The sequence below is a fragment of the Etheostoma spectabile genome, chromosome 24 (genome assembly GCF_008692095.1).
Source record: "Etheostoma spectabile isolate EspeVRDwgs_2016 chromosome 24, UIUC_Espe_1.0, whole genome shotgun sequence".
NCBI classification, from domain to species: Eukaryota; Metazoa; Chordata; class Actinopteri; order Perciformes; family Percidae; genus Etheostoma; species Etheostoma spectabile.
The window spans coordinates 1,534,961-1,551,508 of NC_045756.1; the positions used below are offsets into that span (position 1 = coordinate 1,534,961).

General features: G+C 40.6%; 1 protein-coding gene across 10 annotated transcripts in view; it reads right to left on the minus strand.

The window, feature by feature from the left end:
- Window positions 1-16,548, minus strand: part of LOC116673896 (nck-associated protein 5) — a 125,602-nt gene that overhangs the window by 24,954 nt on the left and 84,100 nt on the right. For all 10 annotated transcript variants that reach the window (XM_032506243.1, XM_032506247.1, XM_032506246.1 and 7 more), the window contains 5 exons: window positions 13,783-13,873; window positions 9,204-9,383; window positions 6,278-6,346; window positions 3,797-3,835; window positions 3,451-3,570 (listed from right to left, as the gene is read on the minus strand). In XM_032506243.1, coding sequence (XP_032362134.1) covers window positions 3,451-3,570; window positions 3,797-3,835; window positions 6,278-6,346; window positions 9,204-9,383; window positions 13,783-13,873 — 499 coding nt within the window. The remainder of the gene's footprint in view (window positions 1-3,450; window positions 3,571-3,796; window positions 3,836-6,277; window positions 6,347-9,203; window positions 9,384-13,782; window positions 13,874-16,548) is intronic.

Genomic DNA, 16,548 nt, shown 5'->3' on the forward strand with positions numbered 1-16,548 from the left:
CACCTGTACGACCCAATCTATATGTCTGACTCATCCTAAAGCTCCAGCTACACACAGCCCGGTAAACTACACTAGAATATGAGACAAAGGCTCGGCTGCGATATGACAAGTGAAATGACAAGACTAAAGTGAGAGTTCTATTGAAAAAATAAAAAAAAAATAAAAAAAATAAAAATTAAAAAGAATATCTTAAAAGCTCCATGTAAATTTTATCATAAAACTTCACCCATCACTAAAAAGTGGCATCATTTGTTTAAAGGTCCAATTGCTCCCATCTAGCGTTGAGCTCATACATCGCAATCAATTCTCTCACGCCACGAAGTTCAAAGTACAGTAAAGTAGTCTCTTGCTCTTTTCAATCTCCTTTTTCTTTTTCCGGGTGAGGAAGAAGACTCTTTTCCCGGAAATTTACATTTTGAATACATATTGTTCTCAACTTTTCCTTTTTCTAACTTGCCGGGGCTGGGAAGCGACGGTACCCATTAGCAGCATTAGCAGCGTCAGTGAGTTACGTTATGTGACAGCGAAAAGGCAAAAACGTAAAACGGTATGTCCTGTATGACCCTTACAGGCTAACGTAATTCAAGATGGCGCATGAATGTGGAGCACCACTTCCTGCGAATGCAAATGTAAAATTTCAAGCCAACAGGAATACTTGGAAGTGATGGTGGTGGTAAATATTCATGAAAAAGGACAAGTTTGTGAACCGGCAACACTGATTTTGATAATGAACAACTAAACACGTTACACACTGGACCTTTAAATTTGTGATCTAAAACTTTTTAGCACAGCAAGCAGCATGATTGATCATCTAAACTGCAAAAAATGCATGGCAGTAATGAGGTCACTGGCGCTCACGCTGTGTTCTTGGGGCCCTGAGGGAGCTTAGTTAGGGACGCAGAGTATTTGTCTCAGTAATGGGCGACTCGGTTGCCACTTGCCTGTCACATTTGATAGGGGATGGGACTGCACACTAGTTGTTTTCCCTTGGTTTCATGGTTTGCATGCATGGTTTGAGATAACAACCATCATTGTAAGTTTGAAACGGCAAAATGTCAGATTCCTCTGAAATGAATGCATGGCCTTTTTTTTTTGGAATCAAACCAATTCAGTTGAAGGCGGTGAAGGTGCACAACTGGTATAGCTCCCGTTAAAAGCATTATGGTTCTTTATCAGAGAAACTCAAGATGCCCTCAGGGAACTAGAGAACGTTTAATTACTGATAAGCAAAAGGTCCAGAGCTAAATGGGAAACAGTACACTCGTATGGGTGATTAAGTCACCCTCTGCCAGTGGCTCCAGCAGAGTGAAGAAATGAAAACTCACTCTTCTTATTTTCATAATTTATTAGAATTTTTGCGAAAATGGTTTAGTAAGTGGGATGTGAAACTGTTTGTAATTACACAAGGGTGTAGGTTTAGTTTCAGAGGTACCATAATAATGCTACTTTAGATTTTTTTGGACAGAGCCAAGCTTCTGTTTCCAGTCTTTGTGCTGAGCTAAGTTAGACTGCCCGTGGCTATAGCTTCATATTTAACATTCAGACATGAGAGGGGCATTATCCTCTCAATATGGCGTTTTTTTCATATATTTGGTGGTTTTATAATGTGTGATATATAATGTGTTTAGAGATAGATGGCCAAAAAACAAGGACTATTCCTAAATTACATACTGCTAAAAGTTTCAGCCCCCTGTGATAAATATAAATGTTTTTAACAGCTCTCCCACACATGAGCGCAGAGCTCATAATGGACGTACAAAACATCCGCAGCGGCATGACCACATTGTGATTAATTCTTACACTGACTCACCAGTCGATGGCGGAAATATCATTAAAAGGTAATGAGCAGGGAAACAACTCATTTTCCAGTGGCAAAACCTGCACGTCACTGTGTCACAAAATGTTGACGCACAAACCCAATAAACTGATTTATCATCTTAGATGGGTGGTTTTTTTGTTCCAGCTGGATCATATGGAAGAAAAAAATGGCGAAAACACTTAAGTCTTGGCCTTAATTCTCGTCCCCAGCTGGATTGCACCTCTTGGTCCCTACAGTGATATCATCAATATCTCTCCCCTAGCCTTTTATATTGCAGTTTCACTTGAAAATGTTCCTGCCTATCCAATAATGGCGCTGGAAGAAGCTGGAACTGATGGAGAGCTTTACAACACACCCAGAGCCATATTATTTCTCTTTCCTATTTTTTTTTTCTTTCTAAAACTCAATTGATCTACCATTCCTGCCCCTTGTGATTTTGCCCTTAGTTTTTCACTCCCACCTCCTTGTTGTCTCGGCTCCCTGCTATCTCATCTCTCTCCATTTTCATTGTCCTGTCCTTTCCTTCTTATCTACCCTTGCTTGCCTCCTCTCCTTTCACCCTGTCTTTCTCCCGTCTGGCCCGACTGACAGCTCTTTCCCATTCTCCTTTCTTTTAGAAGCTTGTTATTTCCACATTCACAGCTAGGAGCACATAATTCTGTAAAACCCTACTTTCCAAACTGTTCTTATTGACCTGCAATGCTATAATACTGTTGACATTAGATGAGTAAAGCACAAAGTGGAAGGTCCGTCTGTCTCATAATTACACCTTGAAATTCTAGCTGGAACGCACACACAGACTTCTCTCACTAAACTGGTGTTTTCCAAAGGACCAAAAAGATGAACTGAGGCAATTTTCAGCCACTCCAAATAAGAGAATGTGGCGTCCGTGGAGAATATAAATACAGTGGTGGTTGTTGTGTAATGCATACAGAAGAGATATCTGATAGTTCAAATCTTTGTTGTTTTGCAGCAGATTTTATTTCAGTCCGAACTGCATTAGAGGAATAAAACTTCATATTTTATTCTGATATGAAGGGTAGTATTCTTTTTTGGATACACCAGGGAAGACTGACTTTTTTTTAACTTTGAAGTTCATGTTTGCCTTTGCAGAATCTCTCTTAAGCATCGCCACAGAGTCCTTAGTGATACCATAAAAAAAGCATTAAAACTGCACATACAGTATGCAACCTCAGCTTGAACTCTTATGCATGATAAACAAACCAAAACAACAAGGGATCTGTGCTCTAAGGCCTGTGTTTCCTTTATTTTTGCTTCAAAACAGAAAAACAAACCAAAAAAACAGTGTCTGATAAGATTGATGAAGATTGATGTAAGTGTTTTTTGTGCTCTGAATCAAAGTATTTACTGTCTTCTTTGCAGCCTCTGTCTCAATCTGAGAACTCGGAGCAGTTAAATACCAACCCAAATGAAAAACAATTTCAAATGCTCGGGCTTGTTTACTGAAGGAGCTGCTGCTTCCTTTGTAAACTGGATGATTGCAGGGGAGGCAGAGAGTGAGCAAGCAGGTTTACAGCTGTGAGGAGCATGGCTATGTGCTAGGTGCATTTTCAAACCAAAGGCTCAGTTGCATGTCATGCTGTATGTTGGGTTCTGAGTTGGCAGCATACCTGGAGAAGCAGGTCCGAGGCGGGCTTGATCCGCTGCTGGAACAGAACACCCAGCGCCCTATTCTGCTGCTCAAGGTCAAAAACCCGCGTTCGCAGCTTCAGACATTCCTCTCTCAGATCCTGAGTGAATAGCAACACAGAGAGCGTCAGATAAAATTCTTGCCTCGTAATATTCCCTTTTTCCATTTCTAGAAGGTAAAAGTATTGTGGTTATGTTTCAATGATCATCAAATGTATCGTTAATCCAAGAATGCAAGGTGTTGATGGGTTATGTTATTAAGGCAATGCTGTTAAAAGGGATCTGAGATGAGGAGCAAAATGGTTTCCATGGAAATAAGAAACAAACCTTCTGGGTGAGAAGCGCCTGCACAACTTGATTGGCAACCTTAAACAGACAGAGAGAGAAAGAAAAAAATGTTGTTGTTGAATGTAACACAAGGTCTTCTTGACTTCCTGAGACCCTTATAGGCCTCTGTAGAGCGACATTGCACTGCTAACGCTGCCCTTCCACAGGACTTCCTCTGCCAATTAACACTTACAATACTAATTATTATGAGCTCAAGGGAACACAATGGCACAACAGACCTAATATGTGCGTGCATTTAAGTATCGTTTACACACGTCTTTATTACTATTCAACTCTCTCTTCCTAATGCTAGTTTGACAGCGGCAGTATGATGTAGAAGCAGAGGCTTTGCTCTCACAGGGGCTAACACCCCCGCCCGCACCTTTCAGACCACAGCACCAACGGAGAAGCGGCTCCGATTACTGCCCATTGATTGCTCATTATTACCGTGTGAAGCCACATCGGCTGTTTGGAGTGCACTCACTCTCGTTTATTGAATGGGGAGAGATGGGAGTAAATATGGTGAAATGAGCCCTGCTCCTGGAACCGCAAGTTACAGATCGACTTTGTGTTAAAAAAAATTGCCGAGTGATCAAACAAAACCCGACTTAATGGTTTTGGACAAAGGATTGCCGACATTGTATGACTTTGAAAAAAGTAATTACACTACAAATGAGCTTTGCACTCTACACTAAAATGTAGACAAGCAGCTGGTCTAACATAAAAAAAATAATCATTCCTTCTGTTACAGAGCAAACGTTTGGCTTTCCACTGTTGTTCTGAGCAGTCGTTAAAAGAGGCAGACAGCCTCCACTATCAAAACAGGATCATTACGAAGCCCTCCTTCCACAAAAGTCAACCACATAGGAAAAATAGTTGACAAGTAAACACAACAGAGCAGAGTTGAGCCATCTTAATGAGGCAGGGAAGCAGAGAAGAGACAACGACTGAATTTACCCCAGATACTATCCATGGAGGACACAAACTCTAACACGGCTGTGTCACTATATTCCTCCCCTTCCTTTCTTTTTTAATACTCACTTTTGATCTTTTTTCCTCACACTTTCCTCCTTAAATCTCTCCATCCTTTCCTTTTTATTCCCCCATCTCCTCTAGCAAGTTATTCCCACCCTCCAGCAGATTGGCTCAGCCCACTGGGCCTGTTGGCTTTAGGACAAATTCTTCCCTTCTCCTGGAGTGATTCAGCAAGCAGGCACAGCCAAAACTCGGGCTGCTTTTTTCCCCTCATGTGGCTCCCTAAACAGCACTTATCACGCTCTCACAAAATACCAGAGGGCACAGAAGTGCCATTGTTATGTAAACCGTTGCTTCAGCAACACCAGCTCACATCAGGTTAAGGCTGTTTAGCAGCTCGCATTTTAGACTTTGATGCTGACCACAAATAACAACAATGAGCTGTTTTGACCATTGAACATAGGTGTAATGGTGGATTGTATATTGTATAGCCATAAGCGTAGATTAAGGGGGAGGGATGCAGGGGATATGTCCCCCCCCCAATATTTAGAAGAGGTAGATTTGTCCCACCTCAAAAAATATTAAAGACAACCCACTCACCAAAAGAGGTCAAAATAACCTTTGAGGAGGCTCAAAACATGTACAGAAAACAACTGTGAAAAATGAACTGTGGTTACCTTGTGCTACAATGGCCCGTTAAAGAACACAACAGAAGCGTGAAAAATAAATTTGGGATGTCATGTCTTTTATGTAGATTTAAACATGGAGGTTCTGGCTTTAACAAGGTATCGTTCTCTAACAGATGTGTTGTTGAGATGTACATGATTTCTAAAATAACAATAATATCCTTTACATAAATAAAGACATTTGCACCATAACCTGTAGCATAAAAACTCACCAGAATGCAGGTGTTGGTCATTATTGTGGTGGGGATGACCCCCAGACCCTACGGTTATAATGTGTCCCCCCCTTGCTGTTAGCAATGTGCAGAGGAGTCTACCTGCAAGAGCATCCTCTGGCATTTCTGCTATTGTTGAGCATCAACAATCCCTCTGGATTTAAAGATCCTTTAATTGTGCATTAAAAAGCATGAAAAATAGCACCCCGGTTGCCATGAATGTTTTTTAACTTCCAACTAATGTTGAAGCTTGGGGCTTGCAGCTTAAAGCGGAAACATGCTTGCCTTTTTATTAAAGTGTGAGATGAGAGATTTTAGTGCCTTAAAAATGAGACACTGTTTTCTAAATGAAATGCTTATATCAACAATTCACTTCTGCCTCCCTCAAGCTGCAGTTCAAGTAAGGTGGGAAACACAGCATACTTTGCAGGACCTCATTAAAACCCTTAATCTTAAGCTCAACAATACCGCTCACTCTGTTCACACAAAGGCAAAGCTAATTCAACAAACACTGAACTTTTCCAAGGTAAGTTAAACATCTGGCGAGTCATATGGCGCCCTTGAATGTGTCTCGGAGTGGAACAAGATAAACAAGGGTTCACACCCACCTCATCCAGACAGCGTTCATACTGTTCCCTCTGGCTCTCGTTCTCCGAGGCTAAGGCGGAATTCTTCTCCTGCAAAGAAGACACGCACAAACACACACACACACACACACAAACACACACACTCAAGGTCAACGCAGCACAGCACAAACCTCGCAGAGACTTTGGTTACATGTGATGCAACAAAAACAACGGCAATGGAGACAGAAGGCAGCAATCAAGCAAAGCCGCAGCTAACAGGAGAAGTTGCTTCACAAAGGTCATATGTCAACGATGAACCAGGACGGCCAATACAAAATGTACAAAGTACCAGAGTAAAAAAGGTCAAGGGGATGGAAGACATGCTGCTGAACTTTGGGACGGCAACTAGCCATTTGGAGTTTGGACCTAATAAGAATATCTCCTCCACTAGCCAAGTGATGAGGCGGCGCCCTATTGATCTCTGGGAGTTTCCAATTTGTCAGTGGCAGGCAGCATATTAGGAGCTGTCAGCCAGCTTTTGCTTCTCTCACCCTCTGCCCTTTAGTAGAAACTACCAATCCCTTGATGAAAACATGGGAAACATAATTGCAACCCATAAAACATTCTAATTATGCCATCTAGGAAGAAACACTGATTAATTAAAGCCTTGAAGCTTGCTTATGGGTACAAATGTAATGAATGACCTACGTGACTAAATACATCTTGCTTATGTGTTTTGGAATAAAATTACATTTTTTAAGGGATATCTTTCATTAGAGAAATCCCTTGACATTATTTATCATAGGTATTAATTAATTTATAATATAGCACTTGCTCAGGAAACAGATCCCTGTGTTGTGGGCGAGCACTACACCTGTACAAGAGCTCATTTCTTTCAAACTGAAGTAGTTTGTTATCTGACTCTCCAGTATGTAGTTACAGAATGCAACTTAAGTGGTGTTTTGTTGTAAGTTCTTGCTGCTTTACTGTTCAATGACACAAAAGCCTTGAAAAGATTGAAATGAGAAACCCAATGTCATTTTGACTCATTAGTGGATTTATTATTACTTATTATATCATGTCTTGCTTTTTAGGATTGCAAAAAAACTACTGACTGAACTTCCATGCAACTTGGTAGAAGAGTGAAGCATGGGTCAAGGAAGAACCGTTAAGTTTTGGAGAGAATAAAGCGGATTTACAAAATATTATTGATTTTTTGCAACATTGCGAGACAGGGCATGGCCTTCACAGATGTCTGCGCTCTCCAAGTGTCCTTGTAAAAGTTTATTGAAAAGCATACTGTAACTTGTTCTCTGGAGACAATCTTATAGTTGTTTCACTGGAAAACCTTGACATAAAGGGCTCTCTCTCTCTGATAAACACTATTTAGAAAGACATGCAAATGTGCGTTTAAGTTTGTGAAGTGACATGGTTTTCAAGGATTCATTTTCTATTCCTCTCTGCCGCTGTAACAATATGTGGCCACCTGCGTGGCACAATGCAATGTTCACTGATATTTGAAGAGCCAGTTCAAGACCAAAAACGCAGATGAATGCAAAGAAATAACCATGTTTATGGGATGGATCAAGCTTGGGTAGCAATTAGTAAGCCTGTGGAACTTGTTAGTATACAGTGAATGAATGAATGGCAGCAAATTGAAGGGATAGCCCTGATGTCAGGTACAGTAGTTAAAGAGGAATCCATTAAAAACGCCTTTTGTAGTATTGAAACCAGAATATAAACTTTGGTTTGTGTAGAAAGCACGTTAGTAAATGATCCTCTGTGGCCACATGGGTAATTTTAGTTCTTATGTTCTCATCACTTAACAAGTAAAATGACCAACGGGCATTTGTCTAAAAGTCCGGGTGTTTTCATTTATAGACCACAGTGCGTGCCTGCCAAGTTAATGAACACTATCAGTTGAGCTGGAGAAATAAGAGCAGGGCAGTGCTTACTTAGTGTCAGTGGAGTTTATGCACAATGCTGGGTAGTGATGTATTGCATGTGCTTTGTTTTTGCTGCTTTTGCCCGGCGGTGCATCCATCACCCGCGGCGGCAGAGTGGGATGAAATGGCAGATAACTTTTGATAAAGGCATTTAAAATGTAATGTTCAGGTGATGTGCTTCATCTGGTGGCTTGCCGGGACAGGCTGACCCCACTTCCTGCCCGTCCAGAAAGATAGCGTACAACTGAGGAGCAACACGCAATTACCTGCCACTTTGCTGTAATTAGAGCCTATTTTCTATCACGGATACTTTAGTGTAATGTGTGACTTTTATGTGTGTGTAGGCTGAAAGAATACACTTTCTTGTTTTAGGAACTTTAGTTCCTTACGGGTGTCAGTCAACTTCTTGAATACTGGCATCATTTGCTTTATTGTCTTCCAAAAATGTTACCTGATTTGTGATGGGGTAAAGACTAAACAACATCAAGATGCCATATGGAGCCACTTAGGATTGAGAAGGTATGACTGGTGGCCTAAATTTAATTAAGTCTGAGTCCTTTAATTGCTAAAGAGATCTGAGAGGATGTGTCTGGTGGCTACTGTAAAACAAAAAACATCAGCGTGGATAACAATGGCAGCGCTAACCCTAACCCGCCTTAGCTGTTGCTTGAGGCTCATGGCAGAGTGCAGCACAAATCCCCGAGCGCAGGGGAAAACAATCCAAAGCTGGAGTACAGCCTGAGGCCCCGCGGCGGTGACTCTCATAGAATGACTTTACTCTCCAAACGAAGAGGACTGGAGAATTTGATGAGCTGTCGTGCTTTCAGACGCAACTGAGCAAAGGACTCTGACAACTGGCAGACAGGCTGACCACAACGGATAGCCAGGGGTGGCTGGAAGTGGGGATGAAGAGGCAGGAACGAAAAAGAACAAAGAAGAAAGAAGGTAGGTGGAGAGAAAGGAAACAAAGGGAAATCAGTAAAGGTGGAAAGAAAAAAAGAAAAGGGTAGTAAAGTAGTTACCTCCAGGGCCTTGAGGCGATCCAGAAGAGGTCTGGATTTGTCTGTGTCCTCTTCTGCTTGGCTGGCATCGGGATCAGCGTTCGGTGGCAGCCCCAGGTCCGGCTCCGTTTGAATCACCGGCGGTGAGCCATTCCCTTCGAGGCCATCATACTGTTTACGCACTTCCTCTGAGAGTTTATCCTGACGCACAGAAAAACAAAAAAAGGTTAGAGGGAGAGAGAAGAGAAAGAAACGACAAAAGAAAGGCGGAAATTTGGCACGTAAAAACGCGAGCAGATGGTTTGAAATTATTTAGAAGTGAGGTATGACAAATGTTTCGGGAGCAGGATGCAAAAAAAAATGGGTAAAGAGCCGTGAAAGACATAAATCAGAGAGAAGGAGAAAAGGGAGAGGGGAGAGAAGAAAGGGGAGAGGATCAGATGGGCAGACAGGGCAACGGGGAGGCAGCTTCGACAACAGAGCTCCAAAAACATCCCCTAATCCCTAATCATGTTTCAATTGTTTTCCAAAAAGTGGCAGTGACCTTGCAGGGCTCTCATCTCGCCTGTATTATAGGGATCCTTTTCTCTCCCTCCTTCCCCTCACTGTGTATCTATCTACATCAGTTTGCCAGCTATCTTTTTCTTCCTCTGTTTTTGGCTTCCTGGCGTCTGCGATAATTAACTACTAGTAATAATCAGCCACTAATTAGGCATGTCTGGCTCGCACCAAACTGCTACATGAAAACACTTGAGCTCTCTGTCACACTCAAGAGATTATTCATATTGTTTCAAGTTATAAGTAATCTTTGGAGCCTTGTTCACTGAACAATTTGGTCATTGCAATAGCATCTTCTTGTTTTAAAGACATTTTTTTTAAAGAAATATTCTACATTTAAGTGTGCCAGCATCTCAAATGTGAGAATTTGCTGCTCTGTTTTTGTATCATTTTAAATACTAGCTTCGGTTTATGGGCTGTTGAAAGGAGAAAACTAGCAATTTCAAAACACCACCCTGGGCTTTGGGAAACTGTGAAGGGCATTATTCAGTATTTTCTCTGGCTGTGACTACTCTTTACAGGTTAAATACCGCATGTCCAGCAGTTCAACTAAAAAAAAGATTTTCTCCTCTAAAGCTCTCGGATTGTTTGATTTGAATAGCTGTTGGTGTTCTGCAGAGGTAAAACCTTTCCACTATTTCACAAGAATTAAAGCAAAGGGTTGAGAGAACTGAGAAAATAAGCATCAAATAAAGAATATTTCCATTTTATTTTAGTTTAGATATGATTAGTTTTTTGGATTGTTGGTTGAGGGAAAACAAACAATTTCAAGACTTCACCTTGGGTTCTGGGATTTAAAAAAAATACATTTTAAGGCATATGATAGTCTATTTTGGCTGGTGATCTGCTTGTGACTATCTATGAACTGTACCAAAGAGTGATTGTTTCCTGACAATACCGCTCAGTGGACTGAAACAGTCAACCTACGCAGTAATAAACGAGAAAAACAAACATTACAAATAAGGATAAAACTTCAACCAACAAAACAATGTTGACATGTGCTGCTGATAAAGCAATTAGAGCTTTTCTTTACACAGGTTCTTTAGTTGTTAGAGTGTGATATATCAGCGTGCGGACGTGCTACATTTTTTATTCCTACCTGAGCTTTGACAGATATTTTTCAAACCTGAAGATTCCTATGTAAACATATACATGTTCTGGACAAAGCTGGGGTTAGCAGCACTAATATATGCAGCTCGTCTTTTAATTAATATATATATATATATATATATATATACATACACATACAAATGCAGCACAGAACAAGATGCGTCTCTCTCCTAACAAGAATTTAAAATAAAATCCACTTTGTTTCAGCTTGATCTAATCTCTTCTAAACGTATATTAGGTTTTCAATCTTGCTCGATTCTATCAGACAATTTAGTTTGTGGCAATTCTTTAAAGTCACGGTTTTTAGCTCTGCTTTTGTTTGCCGGGGCTAGCCTGTGAAGTCTGCGGTTTGCTCTGAGAGGCTGCTTATTAGACGGCGTTAAAGGGCTTGGTAATAATCTCCGCAGAGAGAGTCTGGAGTGGGAGAGGGGAGGAAACCTTGTCCCTCACGCTGCCCTTTCAAGTTATTGAGTTTGTCTGCTGAACACACAGAATACAGCTGCAGCAGGACGAATGGATGGTGTTCAGCTATCCTGGGAATACAATAATAACGCTCAAAGTTTATTCTCTTTGACTGCTGAACATAGGAGCAAAGTATGTCTACAGACAGTACAGTCCAGTGAATACTGCACATCAGTATGGAGGAATAATCAAGTTTTATAGAATCCTAAACACAATAACACAATAACAAAGTTATGTGACATCAGTAAGATATCAACACTATGTGTCTGTATGTACACAGCCATGCTAGTGGCACTGATTTGGGCTAATTGCTAACTGCATGCTCACAATGACAAAGATAACCTGCTGATACATTGGCTAATTAGCACTGAACATTAAATACAGCTAATGCTAATGGTAATGCCATTAGTTTTGCAGGAATATGGTCATAAAGCAAAGGCCGACATTAATTAGCTTACAATTGACATTAGAGGGAAGTGAGCAGATACATAGAGCACTTTAGGAGCATTGGCGTAAAAGTTAGGGATTCAGCAATTTACAATCACGATACAGTTTAGAATTTAATCTATTTCTGTTTTAAATTGTATTTCAATTATTAGCTCATATTAGATTAAGCATAATCTAAGTGATTTATCTAGCCAGACAGGCAAACATTCTCCCATTCCAGCTTCCAGAATATGCTGCTTCTCTCTCTTTCATATCGCTGTAAATAATTATCTGTGGCATTTTATAGACTAAAAATTCACTGATGAACCAATAAAAACAGTTACTGTGAAGATCCAGACATGGGTGAATGGTTGCTGAAAGGTTTCGCCCTATAATACTGCATAAGTTAAAACCCAGGTGCCCAGAGTTTAAAATGTTTACTAAAGATTGTTTGATATCATTTTTTGCCTCCCAATACCAATTCTGATATCTAAATTTGTGTATCGGCCGATATTGAGTACTGATCAGATACCAGTATGTCATATTTTTTACTATGATTTAACACCTGTGTACCCTCCCTGTATGGATGTGATATGATTTCTATCTTTGTTGTTGGTCTGGCTCAGCTTAAACTCTTTGTGAAACATGAACAAACACAAACAATAAATGCCACAGAACCTTCTTTTATTATCCAGTTTGTCAGTGAGTCAGAACGGAAAAAGAACATAAATAAACCATTTTGAAGTAGATTTTCCTCAGGGCTAAATTACACGGTATCGGCTCGGTGCATAGACTCTGGTACTTTCAGATACCAGCATTGTAGGCGGTATCGGAGGCTTTTCTGACACTGGTAACGCTATAGGAACATCTCTAATATTTACTACCCTCACCACACTGAACAGCCATACATAGACAACATCAAACAGCTCCATTCAGGCCTTGTTTTTGCATTTTTCTTATTTGTACAGTCAGTGTTATTACAGTGTTTCTATATCCATCTTTATGTTCTTATATGTATTTTATGGCATTTAAGCCTGCCCTGTCAAAGACAAATTTCTTACAGACAAAGTTTTTCTTATCTTACGGTGTGCCTCTAAATACCAATTCATATTCCACTTCCACCTCTTTCTTCTCAACATAATCTCTCTGTGTTGGGGAACCCAGGGAAGGATTACTCTGTGTGCACTGAGAACATTCATTTGCATACTGACACATTGTATTCATGTCACATACTATATGTTTCATTGCGGGTTGTCTAGTCATATTTTCATTATAAAGCTTTTGCACCTCAGGACGACCTGCAGCACATCAGTCTTTTATCATGACTGCAAATCCCATGTTTCACTATCCTGACAACTCATGTTATAGCGCTCGTTTTTTATTCTGCCCACTTTTATTTGCACTCATCATTCAAAGATTTCCTGCATCTATCTCTGTCTTTTATGCAAAGTGATGAACGTGTGTAGTCACTTTAATAGACTCTTTTTTATTGCACACTTGCTGAACTAGACGCCTTTCTTCTTTTCTTCCCTAGAAGTATTTTGCTGTTGGATGTTAAAGAATGTGGACTAAAAGGAAGATTTGTGTGGTGTTGAGGCTGGATAAATACTTTAAAAGGTATTTTCAAGTCTGAAAATGAATGCATCTCACTTTCTTTTCCATACAATAGTTAAGGCTTTCAGACATGGGAGTGGATAAAAACACACCGATGATAAACTGACTGAGGCAACAGCATTTCAACACCGTGTAAACACGCCGAGCTCCAAATTGTAAAGTGACCCTGTGTTTTTGTAAATACGTGGTATTCTTTATGCCTCTCTGCTCAATCCCAGCGGCTATTTCTCTTATGTAACAGGATGAGCGATGAACACTCTCACCTTGGCTCAACAGAGTTTTATTCAACACTTTCTGAGCCAAAATGGAAAGGAGTGAAATAGAAAGAAAGATACTTATACATTCAAATGATCACTTCCATTCCCTCTCTCACAGTCATTTTAGTTGAATGGCCACAGGAAGAACGAGAGACACTGGGATTGTAATTTACCTTGTAGGCCTTCATGATGTCCACCGTGTCCACAGCAGTCTGCTCCCCGACGCCCTGATTCTGCAGCAACGACCGCACCGTCTCTTCCATCCTGCACACAGAACACATATCGTTATTGACTAACAACCTAAATTGTTTAATTTGGGGGACTTGTTGGTTTTCACTCAAGTCTTCAGATAATACTCTAAAACAAGAGCTGTGGATTATCCCAAATAACTGGGACATTGTTTCTTGTAAGACGGTGCTGTTTAGCCAGGAGCAGTTTTAGGCAGCCAGAGCTCCTCAGGCATGTTGCTCCGACGTGTAGTAGTGATACTCCAAACGTGACTGGCTTTTAAAATCTACAGCCAGTATGAACCTGCCTCGAGGACATCAGGGTTATTGTGGGTATAAATGTCTGAAATGTTATGATTCCAGAGCCACTAGCTGTTTCTGCTATAAACATCTAAAATAGGATCTATTTTCAAGTTGTTTCACAATTTTATTAGATGTTTGTTGTTTGAAATGGATCATTGCATCCTTCAATTGTGACTTTTTTCCATAAGCATGCACACTCAAACACAAAGAAAAGATTGAGATGGGATTGAATCCGTGCCAGAGACACAAATGGATGATATTTTTCTTGAATTGAATCCCAACTTCTGCTCAGTTTACAATGCTGCGTCCAAATGACTGGATTGAGTACAAAATGTGCAAACATAGTACTTACAGACTTATTGTGTGTGATTCTGTAGGCGTTAGCCGTGCACAGCCTCATGCGTGTCTGCTTGATGGCTTGAATTAAGTGCAATCACAGCAGCAAACACCGAGCAGGTGACCTTAACCTTCAAGTCCTGGTCTGCTCAAAACAATCTGAGCTTCTTTCTGTTTTGTGCTGCTAACATTGCAAGCTGCATGCAAAACAGGTGGCAAAGAGTGCATGTGGAAAATGCCTCCGCCTATTTCCATCTGAATAACAGCCACATGCCATCTTTATCCCTGGAGTTTTAGGGTGAACTTTGACCATACATGTATTCTCTTTTCTGAATTCAGCAACAGATAAGCTACAGAAAATGATTATGGACCCAGCTGGGATCATGTAAACAAAAATGATCAGATAAAAGTGACATTCAGGAGCACTAGCGGATGGGGAGTGACAGCCAGGCATTGTCATGAAGGAGCATCTTGACAAAAGAAGGGCATTGACATAGTCAGGTGGGAATTATCTAAATTCCATGACACTGTCGTTTTCTTCTTCTTTTACTGGTTCGATTCACAGTGAACTAAAACATGGCAAAGGAAAGGCTTCAGTTAAAATTGGCAATCGTGGTTGAAAATGCGAATTTTTGGAGTGGGATTACCTTATTTTGCTGCCAATCCTTTTACAGTTAGATGGCAAAATGGACAACACTCTTATGTGGCCAGCAGACAGTTATCTTAGCTTAGCATAAAGACTGAAAACAGAAGCAAACAGCTTCCCGGGCTCTGTCCAAATATTACAAAATCTGCCTACTAGCGCCTTCAATGCTCACTACTTAAATCTTTATATAACTTCCTTTAACTCAAAAATAACAGTAGTACAGCAAGTGTTGTTGAAGTTGTTCAGCTTAAACAAAAAACAAAATGTGCTGATTCACGACACATCTGAATTAAATTGTAAGAATATGACATATTCATACCACCAACTGTGCATTTGTTTTATACACACTTGTATAATCATTTCCCGGTAGTTCTCCACTGATCGGCACTGGCTGTTGTACGGCAGCGGGTGAGAATTAGCACAGTCATGCAGGGCAGGGGAGGACCGCGCTAGCCACACCATCTGTCCATCCTGAGCCATAAAGCCGGCTGTAATCAGGCCACTAGCTGCTGACTGAACAGTCAAAGAGGCAGGCAGGCAGGCAGGCAGGCAGACAGAGCTGGTGGAAGATTCCTCCAGTTCCTACTTTAAATGCTGGCCTTAATCAGCACAACCTATAGAGCAAAGAGGACGTGACACTGGGTCAAGGACTAGCAGACAAGCATGCTCAGCATGCCAAGTAGGGGTAGTTTTTGGACTGAGGGGATTTGCGCAGGTGACGACCTACAGAAATAGCCACAGTGTGTTCCGCTGGTGTATTATAAAAAAGTGAGCATCTGTTTCTCTGAAAGATAAATCCCTGGTGATCTTACAACAACTCTGGAGGTGGTTCAACAGCCATTACCTTTGGCTTAAATGCATTTCCAGAGACCTCTGAGTTTAAACACACATTTCCACTTTCTACTGCATAACAAAAAAAAGACTTTAAACCTATTTTTTTGAATTTATTCCATTAATTCCTTAAAAATATTGCAGCTAAAAGTGACATATCTTTTTTCTGTATGATGCAAAAAGCATGCACAAAAGATACACAAATTGGGATACTGCAGATGTAGATACAGATTTTGTACAAGACACACTTTAAGTATTCACACTGCTTTCTCCCTGAGAGGAATTGTTTGGAAAAGACGCATCCTGCCCTCCTGTTCACTGTTTTGTTGATTTGCTGCACTAAAAATCAGTCACAAGCTACCAGCCAAAGAAATCCACGATACATCCAGGATCAATATGTAAATGTGGGACTTTTAAAATGAAACCTGAAATGAGAAATAGTGGAAATATCATTAGGCAAGCCAACAGATGGGAGTCAAAATGATTCTATTGCAGCATGAATTAAAAAATGTACCAAATGAGCCAGGGAAGCAATCAATGCAAGATTTAATGAATGATATTTGCTCTTTTGTAGCTGATGTGGTCCCCCCCCCCCC